At 36.5% G+C, this 13768-nt stretch overlaps 1 protein-coding gene across 1 annotated transcript; it reads right to left on the reverse strand.

Moving 5' to 3' along the window:
* Positions 1-9264: 9264 nt before the first annotated feature.
* lrrc3 (leucine rich repeat containing 3) lies at positions 9265-13095 on the reverse strand. Its single transcript, XM_016445608.1, has 2 exons — positions 13063-13095; positions 9265-10594 (listed from the first exon to the last, which is right to left on the reverse strand). The coding sequence occupies exon 2, from the start codon at positions 10238-10240 to the stop codon at positions 9440-9442; it is 801 nt and encodes a 266-aa protein (XP_016301094.1). The 5' UTR covers positions 10241-10594; positions 13063-13095; the 3' UTR covers positions 9265-9439.
* Positions 13096-13768: the final 673 nt, after the last annotated feature.

Consider the following 13768-nt stretch of genomic DNA (forward strand, 5'->3'; position numbering starts at 1 on the left):
TACTAGCAGGAGATAACTGCAGAAAAAATACCCAGTCAAACCCTGAGCCTTCCCTTAATTAAGTAATTTTTCTTCTATATTCTGTAACCAAAGTGCTGGTATTGAGCTGAAGGGGAATAAGGAATAGGAGCCTGTAATAACCAGATGGGACGCAACAACAGGAGATTCCATGTTAATGATCAAAAAATGCAAATAAGATCATAGATCTAAGTTTTATACTATAATCACATTCGGCTAAGAGCAGAATATGACACACAGTTCTCAGAGTGACAAGGCACTGTAAAGCTGATTTTAACGCTAATACATTGGCACTACACCAAAGCAAGTCTTTCTTCTCTTCAAAGTGCATTAGTCTCGGTATTGGATGGAAGGCTTCTTTACCCAGTAGGCAGAGCATTAGATGAGCCCTGTCTGACAGAGGGCATTTTCATTTGAGTGTTTTGGGTGGACAGTATTGATTTATTTCTGTGCTTCTGAAATCTACGGCCAAGGAGGTGTAACACATTCACTATGCTTACAGCATGCCATTAATCTCCCTAGACGAAGCTCTCCCTGCCAAGTTAGACACAAAATGGATTTACTGCTGAATCTCAGGCTTGTTAATTAGTAACATATTTTAATGATGTACTTTCTTCTGTCAAATCTACATAAATGGAGCCTCCCATCAAATCCCAAAATACAAATGGTTTAAATCCTCTTTACATGCATGAGAATTTGGGGTTTAAATGCATGTATCAAACCACGTACACAACCCTTAAAGAATAACCAATATGTTATTTTATTACTGAAAACACTGACTGAATTTAAAATGTTTCTGTGTACACCCCTGAGGTATGGAGGTATAGATTAAAGAATATAATACTCTGTGGACACCTTGAATAGCAGTCCCACTCTCCCCCTCACACGCACTGTGAATGTGAAGTGTAGACAGACTGACTGCCTGTTTAAGGAGGAGGTGGTGGTGGGAGAGGGTGAGAGTTGGCGTGACATGCTGAATAACACAGATAGTCTTGATGCAGTCTAAATTTACTCACGTCGTCAATGGATGAGCCTTTCATCAGTGCAAGGAAATAGATGCACTTCCTCATTTAACAGAACAGATAATTTACTCACCCTGAAGTCCTTCCAAAACATGACTTTCTTCTCCACAACACGTATAGAGAAATGTACTGGATGTTTTTTTTTCCATGCAACTACAATGAATCTGAAGAGTTTTCTATATTCAACATTTTCTGAAGTCAAACTTCAAGTTATGAGAGGAACAGACCAAAATGTAAGAAACTGCACTGAAAAAAATGGTGTAGAAACAATTTTCATTGAGAAATTACTTGTACATTTCACAAATAATTACAAAAAGTTTAAACACTGAATTAAACATTAAATTTTGAAAGATTTAAATAATATTTTCTAGTAAAACGTAGGGGGAATTCAGGTAATTGGGACATTTACCTAATTTACCTGAACTCACCTCTACTCCAATAATCTTTTATTTACAACTTGAAAAATCTTTTTTTGTTTACAGCGTACTTGATAATCTTCCCCTTGTGTGCTTTTAACTGCTGATCATTGCATCGGAACTTGAGAACTGGATAAATTAGTCATTTAGAGTGAGTTTGTGAACTGAATAAAACGATTAATTGATAAGATTCATTCCTCACACAAAGCTACTGTATGACTTCAGAAGATCTGGAATATAGAGAATGTGGACCACTTTTATGATACATTTATGGTGATTTTGCATCATTTTTGAAGTTTGAAAAGCTTCAGTTCTCATTCACTGAAAATGCATTAGGAAAAATGACCAATAGGTCTACAATTCCTTGAAATTTCTCATTGTGTTCTACGGCAGATAGAAAGTCATACAGATTTGGAATTACAAATGATTTTTTTCTCCCTTTTCACTTGCACTGTTCCTTAAAATAAATCTAATGGACACTCACACTTTGGCTCAAATTCTAGAATATTAAATTTAAAGCTCCTCAGCCTCTACAGGAAGCTCTCGACGTTCAGTAAAAAAAAATGCAGTGAATGGGAAAGCACATGAAAGAAGCTCCATTCATAAAACAAGAGCTTGAGAAAACAAAAGAGTGCACATGCATCCTCCATTAGGGTCTTTTTGATCTTACGCATGTTCTCCAGGCCAGCGAGGGTTCATTTTCAAATTCTAGAATATTAAATTTAAAGCTCCTCAGCCTCTACAGGAAATCAACACACAGGAAGCTCTCGACGTTCAGTAAAAAAAAAATGCAGTGAATGGGAAAGCACATGAAAGAAGCTCCATTCATAAAACAAGAGCTTGAGAAAACAAAAGAGTGCACATGCATCCTCCATTAGGGTCTTTTTGATCTTACGCATGTTCTCCAGGCCAGCGAGGGTTCATTTTATGCAGAATTTCATTTTAGCATCTGCACAAAAGCAGAAATGAGGTCTGCCAGATGCCTAATCAACACGTGATAAAGAATTAAGGCAGGAACCAAGGTAAATGTGAATACACTGACACACTTATTGAAAAATATCTCAAATTTGAATGTCTCCCCCACAAAAAAAAAAAGAAGGTACTTAAGAAAATAAAAACAACAAAAAACGCTTATTTAAATCAGCAATGCTAGAATTAATGCCATAAAAAGGTCACTGCATCACAAATGACGTTGGTTTGTTTGTTTATAAGACAGAAAACAAGATATGATAAACAACAATCTCTTGCCATTGTTACAGTAAAAAAAAAAATATATATATATCAAAATAAGACTGTGCAAGTTGAGAAATGGATGCATTTGTTTTGCATCAGATGCCGGCTGAAAACTGAAATTGTTGACCTAATTTCTTTATTTAAAAAAAAAAACAAAAAAAATTAACTTCTAGTTGTTGATGATCCAGATTTAAAGATCCAATTAAACCAGGAGTAGAATTTGAATGGAAGTCAATTACTGGCATCACATGTCTTTTGAATAGATGATACAAATAATACAGTGAAGAAACCCTGAACTCTGTCTATGAATTTCAGATGAGGATGTCTACTTTTAAAAGAAAGGAGTGATTATGAGGCATGAACTTAACAGATTCACATGAAAAATATGTTCTAATAATGCATAGGTCTGAGAATGCATATTATAAATCAGTTTGGACCTCCTAATAAATATGAGGAAGAAGAAGGTATGATGCTCTAGAGCCACTTTTTAAAATGTATACAATATAGCATAATTATATTATATATATTATAAAGGAAAGGAAAGGGTGTCTGGACTTTAACAGGCACAAAAGTCAGAAGGGACACAGCATGGGTGCTGCCTAACTGTGTCTCCATCCAACATACACATTACACCTGAATGCCATCAGGGGGGAAATGATGGCAGTAAAGGTAGTGCAAGCCAACAAGGACAAATGGCTGTGTGGTGCAGGAAGAAAAAGCAGGGGGTTTAATCTAGAAGTGTTTATGTTGTTATGAACAGATGGCGCATGTGGCTAATGGCCAGAAAGAGCAATCAAACACACACTGAGGTAGAGGGTCACATTCCTTCACATAAATTAGTATATGTAATGACAGGATGCCTTGGTGGACTGATGTTATAATAGATAATGAGTGAAGAGACTGTGATATTAGTGCGCCCCTCTTTAGAATGGAGGCAAATGCCATTTTTGTGCAAACAAATATTTCATTTGTACCATTAGTTGTGCACTTGGCAAAGCAACAGCAGACCAGTAAAAAAGTAAAAGCATGCAGACAGTGGAGTCAAGATGTGTGAGACCACACTGAAAATCTCTTTCAAGAGATTCAAGAATAAAGTTTATGAATTTAAAACATTTTAAAACATCACTTTTAAAGGTTCCAAAAGGAGGTTTTCACAAGCAATGACATAGAAGAACCATTTGGGTTCCTCAACAAACCTTTCAGAATCAGAATCAGAATCAGAATGAGCTTTATTGCCAGGTATGTTTACACATACGAGGAATTTGTTTTTGTGACAGAAGCTTCCACAGTGTAACAGAATGACAGTGACAGAACAAAAACACAGATAAAAAAATAAAAATAAATAAAAAGTTTATAAGTAAACAAGTAAATAAGGAATGCAATATACAAATTGACAATTTTATGTACAGGTATATTACAATAGATAGTTTTGTATGCACAGGTACATTAGTGCAAAATTGAAATGTAGACCAAGTATGCGTGTTAGATAAATAAGTGTATGAGTGTATAAATAGTGTTGTGTGTTCCACAGTTATTGTCAAGTGTTCATGAGATGGATTGCCTGAGGGAAGAAACTGTTCCTGTGTCTGGTCATTCTGGTGCTCAGTGCTCTGTAGCGTCGACCAGATGGCAACAGTTCAAAGAGGGAGTGTGCTGGATGTGAGGGGTCCAGAGTGATTTTGCCAGCCCTTTTGCTCACTCTGGATAAGTACAGTTCTTGGAGAGAAGGGAGGGTTGTACCAATGATTCGCTCAGCAGTCCGGACTACCATCTGTAGTCTTCTGAGGTCAGATTTGGACCTCAGTGAACAGTTCTTAAAATAACCAATTTTTTCTTAGTGGAAAAAATAATTTGAAGAACCTTTTTCCACTATAAAATACCTTTCAGCAATGGAAATATTCCACGAATGTAAAAAAATCTTCATAGAACAATATATGTCACTAAAGCACTAATCCGATTTGTAACACTGATCACGTGAACTTCTTTGAACAAAAGGCCAGGTGTTCTTGCTTCCACTAAAGCACAAAATGCTCTTTGGATGATTGTCAAATCATGATGGAAAACATGATCATCAGATCATGCAGCTCAAAAGCTGCTGTTATTAATAATTAATCATTAGCTGCTGTTATTAAATAAAGTAGTATGAAATTTGAAAAAAAAAATCCATATTTGTTTCAGAAACTTATACAAAAAGCACCATTTGGATTTAAATAAGCAAATACTGAAGAGTTTAAGATTGGTTCACTATTGCAGTAATTAATATATTTCTGGCATGTTATATTTTCAAACAATTATTTTAACCCTGATTTACGCAGTGCATAGCTTTTTACTTCTCAAACAATCATGTTGGAAGACATACCTTGTACATATTCCAGGATGACAATACCAAGATTCACAAGGCTCAATTTGTGAGACAGTGGTTCAGTGAGCATGAGGAATCATTTTCATGTATGAATTGGTCACCATAGAGTCCCTGTTGAAAATCTTTGGGATGTGTTGGAGTCAACTTTACAGAGTGGTTCAACTCTCCCATTGTCAATACCAGATCTTGGCCAAAAATCAATGCAACTCGTGACTGAAATAAATGCTGTGATGTTGCATGAAGTTGTCAAAACAACGCCACAATGAATACACAATGTTATCAAAGCTAATTGAGTGTGCAACTTTTTTTTGGCCAGGCAGTGTAAAGTCAACTCCAGCACATATCAAAAACTTTCAACGGGGTTTAGGTCAGGATTCTTTGGTGGCCAATCGCTCACAAATTGGGCCTGTTGAATCTTGGTATTGTCATCTTAGAAAATGGACATGGGTGCATCTTTTGACATGGTTGTTTGAGAAATAAAAAGCTATGCACTGCATCTGTTAGGGTTAAAATAATTGTTGCCAAAACATACAACATGCCAGAAACATATTAATCACCGCACTTAGAATCTTGCATATTTGTTTATTTAAATCCAGATGGTGACTTTTTTTTTTGTGGCCAGGCAGTGTATTTTTACATAATGTGTGTGTGTGTGTGTGTGTAAAGAGAGAGAGAAATGTATGTAAATTTAAGAAAATTAAAATGTAAACTGAAAACAAGTGATGTGTGTTGCATTTCTGGGCATCTTGAAATGTATTTCTTTATACAAATGCATACAAAATTGATAAATGTATAAATATTAAACAAATACATAATAAATAAATACACTACGAGTCAAAAGTATGAGCAGATATATGTATGAATGGAAGTATCTGTGTGTATGGATAATTAAAATTTCTTTCCATTTTTTTTCATTATATAATCCTCATACTAAAATGTCGAATATATATATATATATAAAGAACAAGCAGATGTGTCCAGACTTTTGACTTCTACTGTAACAGAAACCGTAAATAGAAACAAAGAGCCACAGGAGCTTATACATTATTACTAAGACATGTCAGAGAAATGCTGGAGGCTCAATACACCAATCTAGGAGGAAAGTAGTGTTTGGATGGCACAGATTACCCCTGTGGTGAAAGAGCACCAGCAAATAAACATCTCAGTGGGAGGACACATGGCTAAGCAGAGATAACACTTCTGTAAATGACAATCTAGAGCACACGAAAAAAAAAAATGGTAATAAATCTTTAATGTGTCCTAAGTGCTGAGCTCCACTTCTGTCGGCCTGTATGAATAGCTTAGGAAAAGTGGTTTAAAAAAAGCTCTGGTTGAGTAATTGTGATTAACAAAACATTATTTCAATTAGCCTATTCTTAAAAGGCAAGTTTACATGCCCTTCATCATAGTGCCCAAACCTAGATCAATAATAAAAAATAATAATAATATACAGGTGGTATTACGACTGGCATGTTGTTAAAAGGAAGATATAAATATTACGCTGGATCACATGGCATCTCTGGTCAATATTTTATTCTCATTTATTCATTTCAAATATGTTTTTGTGGCTCAAGTCTTTCGTGAAATCTTAGCTTATTGTAATAGACTGCCAGAAAAGAAAGTAAAAGCAAATCGATGATTTATTTTTTATATAAAAAAAATTTCGACCAGCAGACTGTGAGCTCATTAAATGTGAAACTTACTGCAAAATCTTGTCAACTAAGCGACATGAAAGATGTTTTCATCAATAAAAACATTTTCTAGTGCATGACCTGCATGAGGATGTCAAGGTAAATATATTAGAGAGGGCAGTAAACACATGGCTGGTTTACAAAGCAGCTTCAACACGCAGAATAGAAAAAAGAGGAGTGAAACAAGTGTCTTTGGACCAGTTCACTGCATGTCATTTTAGGGCACAGAGAGCATCCGTCATTTATGCTGCCAGATACTGATGGATAAGCCATGCTGAGATGCTCAAATAACATCCATCTCATAGAGGTGAACTAGGTCAGTGATGTTGAAAAGTGAAAGTTGCTAATGTTTCCTAGGAAAATGTAACCCTCCTCCTTTGTAGTTATGGTAGTGTTGTAGCATTAAAGTCAAATGTTGTAGTCGGACCCCAAACTGTTGTGGTTGGAGTCTGTTAAATGGCCATCAAAGGTGTAGATGCATGTTTCTACATCCAAATCTGAACCGATTTAATAAAATTAGCATTACATCACTTGCTCCCCAATGGACCCTCTGCAGTGAATGGGTGCCGTCAGAATTATGGATTTGTTTATGTTTTTTCACAAGGCAATAATTGATGGACTGGAGTAGTGTGGATTACTTGTGGATTATTGTGATGTTATTATCATCTTTTGGACTCCCATTCTGACGGCACCCATTCACTGCAGAGGATCTGTTGGTCAGCAAGTGATATAATCATGCTAAATTTCTCCAAAAGTAACAAATTAAAGGGTCATTTATTTACAAACAAACACAAATAGTAAATCATTATGGAGCACTTAAGCGCGAACCACGATCACATTAATACTAAGATGGACCACCTATTCAATGCTTTCTTTGAAGACAGAAGCACACACACAGTCACTTTCTCTTACACTTTGGTTTGATAGATCTTCACTGTATTGAGGGTGCCATAGTCCCTGAACAGCATGGCTTAAAGCTCACTGCAGCATTCCGAACCTTCCCCTGTAATGAATCTGCTATTGATCTAGAGCTACAGACTCGCATACGGCTAGACCTCGGGCCCCCTGGACAGGAAAGCAATCATAATATCCGCTCTCAGTGGTATGACACCTCAAGAAATCCCTGAAATGTACAACAAACATTTCTGCAAGGCATTGTTTTATGCCTAGTACTCACACAAAACAAAAGTAAATAAAATCAAGGACCCCAAGCTATCGATTTTTTGTTTGCTGAATATGTCCACAAAAGCTCATTCATATAGTAGATTGAATGCTACTTAAAAAACAATGAAAAAAAATCTAAAGGTCTGTTAGAAGTAGGCAGGAAGGCAGAGTCCTTCTAATAGCATTTTTATTTTCTTATGTTGCTATGATATACACACTACTGCTGAAAAGGCTTGTCACAATGAAAAACTGATAAATGTGGACAGAAATATGCATTAGTCTACATGAAATATAACTTGCAAGCCCTTTTAAACTAACACACAGGTGACAAAATCCATTTTGAATGTCATCTGATGAAATCTTCTAATCATATGTGTGCATAATTGACCTAAGATAAATCTGAGAAATCTTTAAAATACACCAAATTTATCACTTGACTTAAAATGACACTGTTCTACTTTACACTAACTATTAAAGGGTTATTTTTGATTGTAGAAGAACATATAGATAGCAAACCAAATAATGCCCAATGCACAGTGTATTGGTGCTGAGGTCCCAGGATCAGGCACTTGAGTAAATACAACTCTGCCAAAAATGGGGCAAGTTTCCAGTTATCAAGGCAGAGCTTAACTGATGGGCTTTGTTGTTGTTTTTTTGGCAGTGATTATTTACTTGCTCTACTTGGTCAGCAATACAAAATAAGGAAAGAAATATCCCATAAATCCAGCATTTAATATTCTGTTCTGAAACACCATTAAATTAGCATACAAATTAATAAAACCAATTCAAGAAATAATGGGATAAGCACCTGCAGAAAGAAATGGAGCTTCTGCAGCTTCCTGTCGTGAGCCACAAAGCGGCCACCACAGAGACTGCAGGACTTATGTAGGTCGACTGAGGGTACATGAATGGGAACACTGAATTGCATCACAGAACAATTGTCAACACATTCATTTTGTGAAAACTCATGAAAAACATTCACAATTAAATCTAATAATACTATATCTTGGGAAGAGTAGGGCAAGACATGTCAGACTGTCAGTGGCTAATCTGTCATTCTTATAATAGACTGAATTGAAGGACTCTCTCTCGCTCTCTCTCAGGCAGCTGCATATTGTAGAAGAGTTGCTTTTTAATACTAAAGTGTGGGTTTGCATGTCAAAGTAAATTTTCTGCAGCAGATAAAATGAATTTAATATCAAAGCAAATAAATAAATAAATAAAAGTTACATCTCATGCATATTTGGCATTTGGTAAGCTTTGCATTTTTTGCAAAATACTATTATAATAAAATACTTAAATTAACATTTTCAGAAAACGAAATATTTTCATATGAAAATGTCAATAATGTGCAGAAAAATAATAGTTTGATTTTATTTTATGCTTAGCAAATGTGGGTTTCTCAATGACTCAATTGACTTGAGGACAAACTGAGTAAATGACACATCTTACCCCACTCTCCCTTATAAGGCTTGCTGATGTGCCAGCATCAATGTGCCAAACACATTCACTCCTACACTGCACTGATTGATGCTAGAGAACAGTGCTGATTGTGTCAAAGTCTTTACTAATTTGGGAGCTACTTGGCAGAGACTTGAGGTACTCCAGATGCCTCCTGGCATCTTCCTGGTTATGCCGTACATAATAGATGACATAAGCGATAACCATCGTGAACCAACCAAACATGGTGACAAACATGGCCACATCAGTAGTTTTATGGTGGAAGTTACAAAAGTTTATGCCCGAATCCAAGACTTGAATGACAGGCTTGCCTGCGTACTCTTCCTGAACAGAGGTGTGGCAGCTCACCTCGTTCACAGTCTCAGGATCCAGCCTGAGTTCACGCAACACCTCCTGAAGGGTGCACTCACAGTGCCACGGGTTGTTGGACAGGCTGATCTTGGCATGCAGCCGAGCGAAGGCCTCCTTAGGGACGCTTTGCATGTGATTATGGGACAGGTCGAGCACCCGCAAGCTCTCCGTGACACCTTGAAAAGCACCAGCATCCACGGTTTCGATGGCATTCCGTGACAAGTCCAGCTCTTGGAGCCAAGGAAGGTTTTTAAAAGCCTGGTTTGGGATTTTGGTGATGTGATTAGAGGATAGAAGAAGCAACACAGTATCGTGAGGAAGGTTGGAGGGAATTTCTTCTAGGTTGCGAGAGGAACACTGCACTACGGTCAAGCCATTCCTCTCGGAGCAGTGGCAACTCTTGGGACACGCAAAACCCATTGCACTCAAACAAATCACAGTTAAAATGAATCTCAAGATAAGGGGACAGCCATGATGGATGAAGACTTTCCTTGACACATGAGCCCCTCCAGGGAAAGTCATGTCCAGCTTCTTACTTTCTGAATGCTCTACAGTTCAAGGGCAGTCATTGTTAATCCAAGTCATAATGAAAAATTAATGAATAAACATTACAGGTCACGGTGTCATTCCAACAGTGGAAGTTTTTCCTTATTAACGCCCTGTAAGCACATGTGGAGTAGTTATTTATAATTTTCAGGTGTTTGAAGTCATTGAAAGTGTCTGGAGAGAATCCAAACGAGTCCATCAACATCTGAAAGGCAATTAAACATTTGAGAGGGAAATGTTCTACAGCCAAGTTTTAATTAGAAGCCAAAAGCAGAAGGAGGATGTGAAGAGGGCTCCATTCACTTAACATCCCTCCTGCCAAGTCTGGAACTGCAAGAATGAAAGGAGAAACAGAAGAATCACCCATACAAACTGGCGTTAACGTGAAGTAACATTAATTAATATTTGATCAATTTAAATATGAATTAAAGGTGGCTTTAAAGGCATGGTTCACGCAAAAATTAACTTTCTATCATCATTTTCTCAACCTTTTGTCATTCTGAATCTGTACGAGTTTCTTTCTTCTGCACAACATGAAAAGGTATTTTTTTTCTCCATACAATTGAAGTCAGTGGTAACCATAACTATCTGGTTACTAACATTCATCAAAATGGCAAGAACAACATGGGGGTGAGTAAATGGTGACAGAATTTTCATTTTTGGTGAACTACTTTAAGATATCCTTTGTAACAGGCAAAGCAACATCATATCACATAGTGCTCTAAACCTGAAATGGCTCCAACCATGACAAAACAATATTATTAATAATCTTTCAGATTAATACATTTGTTATGCTGCATATAATCTCATTATATGACAAAGGACTGATTTATTAAAACAAAACAAATCAATTTCTCATTTGCTCCATAGCAACACAATGCTCATTAATGGCTATTAGAAACTCTAATGATAGAACAAAAAAATGAAGCTGAATTTTCCCCATCAGTGAAATACAAAAGAGGCAATAGGCAGAATATCCCAGTTGTTCTTTTCACACAAGGAAATACTGACAAACTCAAAAAAGGACAAAAAAAAAACTATATTTCAAGTCTTCTGAAAAATATGATTAAATTATAATACATTATTCAAACAAAGCTCAGAGCAGCTTAGATTCTGTGTTTTTTGTGTCATGAAGAATTCAAATAAAGCTCTGTCAGAACAACATGAGGGTGTGGAAAACGTCAAGATTTTCATTTCGGGTTTCTAAACTTACAAGAAGGCAGAGGAACACTTCAATCGAGAACAGATCATGACAGTGAACTCCTTACATTGTGCCGATCAATCAGATGACGACTGCCCTTTGAGGAACCAGTCTACACAGATAGCTTGTACTTTGTCAAAACCCCCTCTGCTGAGACATCAACTCATTTTACAAGTGGCCGTAAGGCAGGTAGATAATATTAATATGCCGAACACATGCTGCAGTGACGCGACTTCCATTCTTTACAGTGAAACTTTGTCACAGGCAGCACTCAAGACATGTGAAATGCATCATCTTGAAAATGTCGAAATAAAAGATTAATTCACTGGCAATATACAGTGAGCAATAAGCAACACAGCTCAGGATTGATTGCTGGTTCAGCAGCAGCTCAGTAACAGAAGCTGATTATTGTGATGGATGCTAAAAACCACATGCCAAGTTTAGAATCCAAGAGGATGCAAGTACATGGTTCATATATCAAGGTGTGTTGCCGAAAGACAGTGAGATTGTGACAGTTCAGCTCCAGCAAGCACAGCACGTTGCATTTTGGTTGCAGTTAGATAATGTCACAGAAGACCTTTTTAAAAATATCCAATAGAAACCACACATACAACTGAAAAATAATGTAACCAAAATGTAAAAATGTTAGAACGTTGGTAATTAACACCTGGCAGGTTTTCTTTAGCATTAAAAACATCAATATTTGTGTAATTGAAACAAAACCTGCTTTATTTTAGCATAATCGAATGAGATGTATTAGTTCATAATATACCTGAATACAAACATGCCATTTGTCTCCTTTTTTTAAACTTACATGAACTTACAAAGCCAAATATGTGTCAACAACAGACAATTTAGCTTGAAAACATTTAACTTTAATCAATTGTGAATATTCATATTGCTTCAACTAAATTGTTATCAGAAGGAAGAGTGCACTAGACATTCATGTTTCAGATAGGAGGTATTTTTTTCTGAGGTAAGGCACTTTAACCAAGAAAAATTAGATCAATATCTTCTAACGGAACATGAAAATGAGCAATGTTATAATTTGTAGCTGTAAAACGGAATATAAAAACAGCTAGAATTATGCCGACTGTTTACGGTTTAGACTTAGGGCTACATGAATCTTTGACACTATTTGAGCGAACTATTAAAAAGAAACAAAAAAGAAAGGCTGGATATCATATTTCATCTCAAGCTCTCTCTCTTCTCTCACTGTTATTGGTAAAGACGACAGCTGTGCTACTGGTAATCACTCATAGGCTACTGAAAATGTACGTGGCAAAAACAAGACTACTATAGCCTACTGTACACTGTACGAGGCTAGTCTTGGTAAATGCCCTGCTTAAAAAATGACTGAATACGAGAAAAGAAACGCTGAAGTGAAAGACCTAAAAATAATAAAATTAAAATAATGCAGCATTATGACAAAAGCATTACATGACCACATAAAGTCAAGACAAATCCCCAGCACTTCCCATAACGAATTACATTTACGAACTTATTGCATTTACACTTTTCAGTGGTTTCAAATAAAAAAGAAAAAGACTAGAAAGTTTGCCTTTTAATATAAACTGAATGCTTCATAATGACTTACCTTACTTGTTGATAGTTCAGTGGATCAGTCGCCTTTGCAGTGAGTAAAAACTGAAGTGCAAGCAGCAGCTATAAAACATCCCCCTCGCGCTGATTGGATGGAGAGCCCTGCTCCGGAGACTCGTGGTGCGCTCGCTCCACCCGCATTTTACTGCCTGCTCGTGGTGGGGATTTTGATTCATTCCAGTGACTCGAATATTTTGAATCAGTTCACCACAAAGATTGGTTCACTGGCGTTTTCAAGTGGAATCTTTTGAATTCAGTGCGAGTCGTTTTGTGTTTGAAGAATTCTATTAGTCTATCCACCTTTTTCTTGTTGTAAAAATGGGCGCGGCCATTTGTAAATTCTATGGGTCTGGCTTCCGGTCTCATCTGCGTCCACTCCATCCAGCTATTTTTAGCTGAACAAAACAATTCGTTTTGCTGCTTGATATTGAAAGTTGGTGTGTCTTATCATATAATTTTAATGTATTATCTTCATTATGAACACACTGGTTTGTAGTGCAAATGTTTTACCGTTTACTACACATTGTTATTCTCCTCGTTATTTACGAAAATGAGCAATGTTATAATTTGTAGCTGTAAAACGGAATATAAAGTCCGAAATCGCATACTGCTTAGTAGGTACTACATTTGAATTTGAACGTACTACTCGACCGTTAAAAAAGTACGTTCTATATAGTATGAATGCGAGTAGTATGAATGGA

The sequence above is a fragment of the Sinocyclocheilus anshuiensis genome, unplaced genomic scaffold (genome assembly GCF_001515605.1).
Source record: "Sinocyclocheilus anshuiensis isolate Anshui unplaced genomic scaffold, SAMN03320099.WGS_v1.1 scaffold179, whole genome shotgun sequence".
NCBI classification, from domain to species: Eukaryota; Metazoa; Chordata; class Actinopteri; order Cypriniformes; family Cyprinidae; genus Sinocyclocheilus; species Sinocyclocheilus anshuiensis.

Bases quoted from the DNA above. Each gene is read 5' to 3' on its own strand.
- lrrc3 (XM_016445608.1), bottom strand. From the start codon at position 10,240: ATGACTTTCCCTGGAGGGGCTCATGTGTCAAGGAAAGTCTTCATCCAT.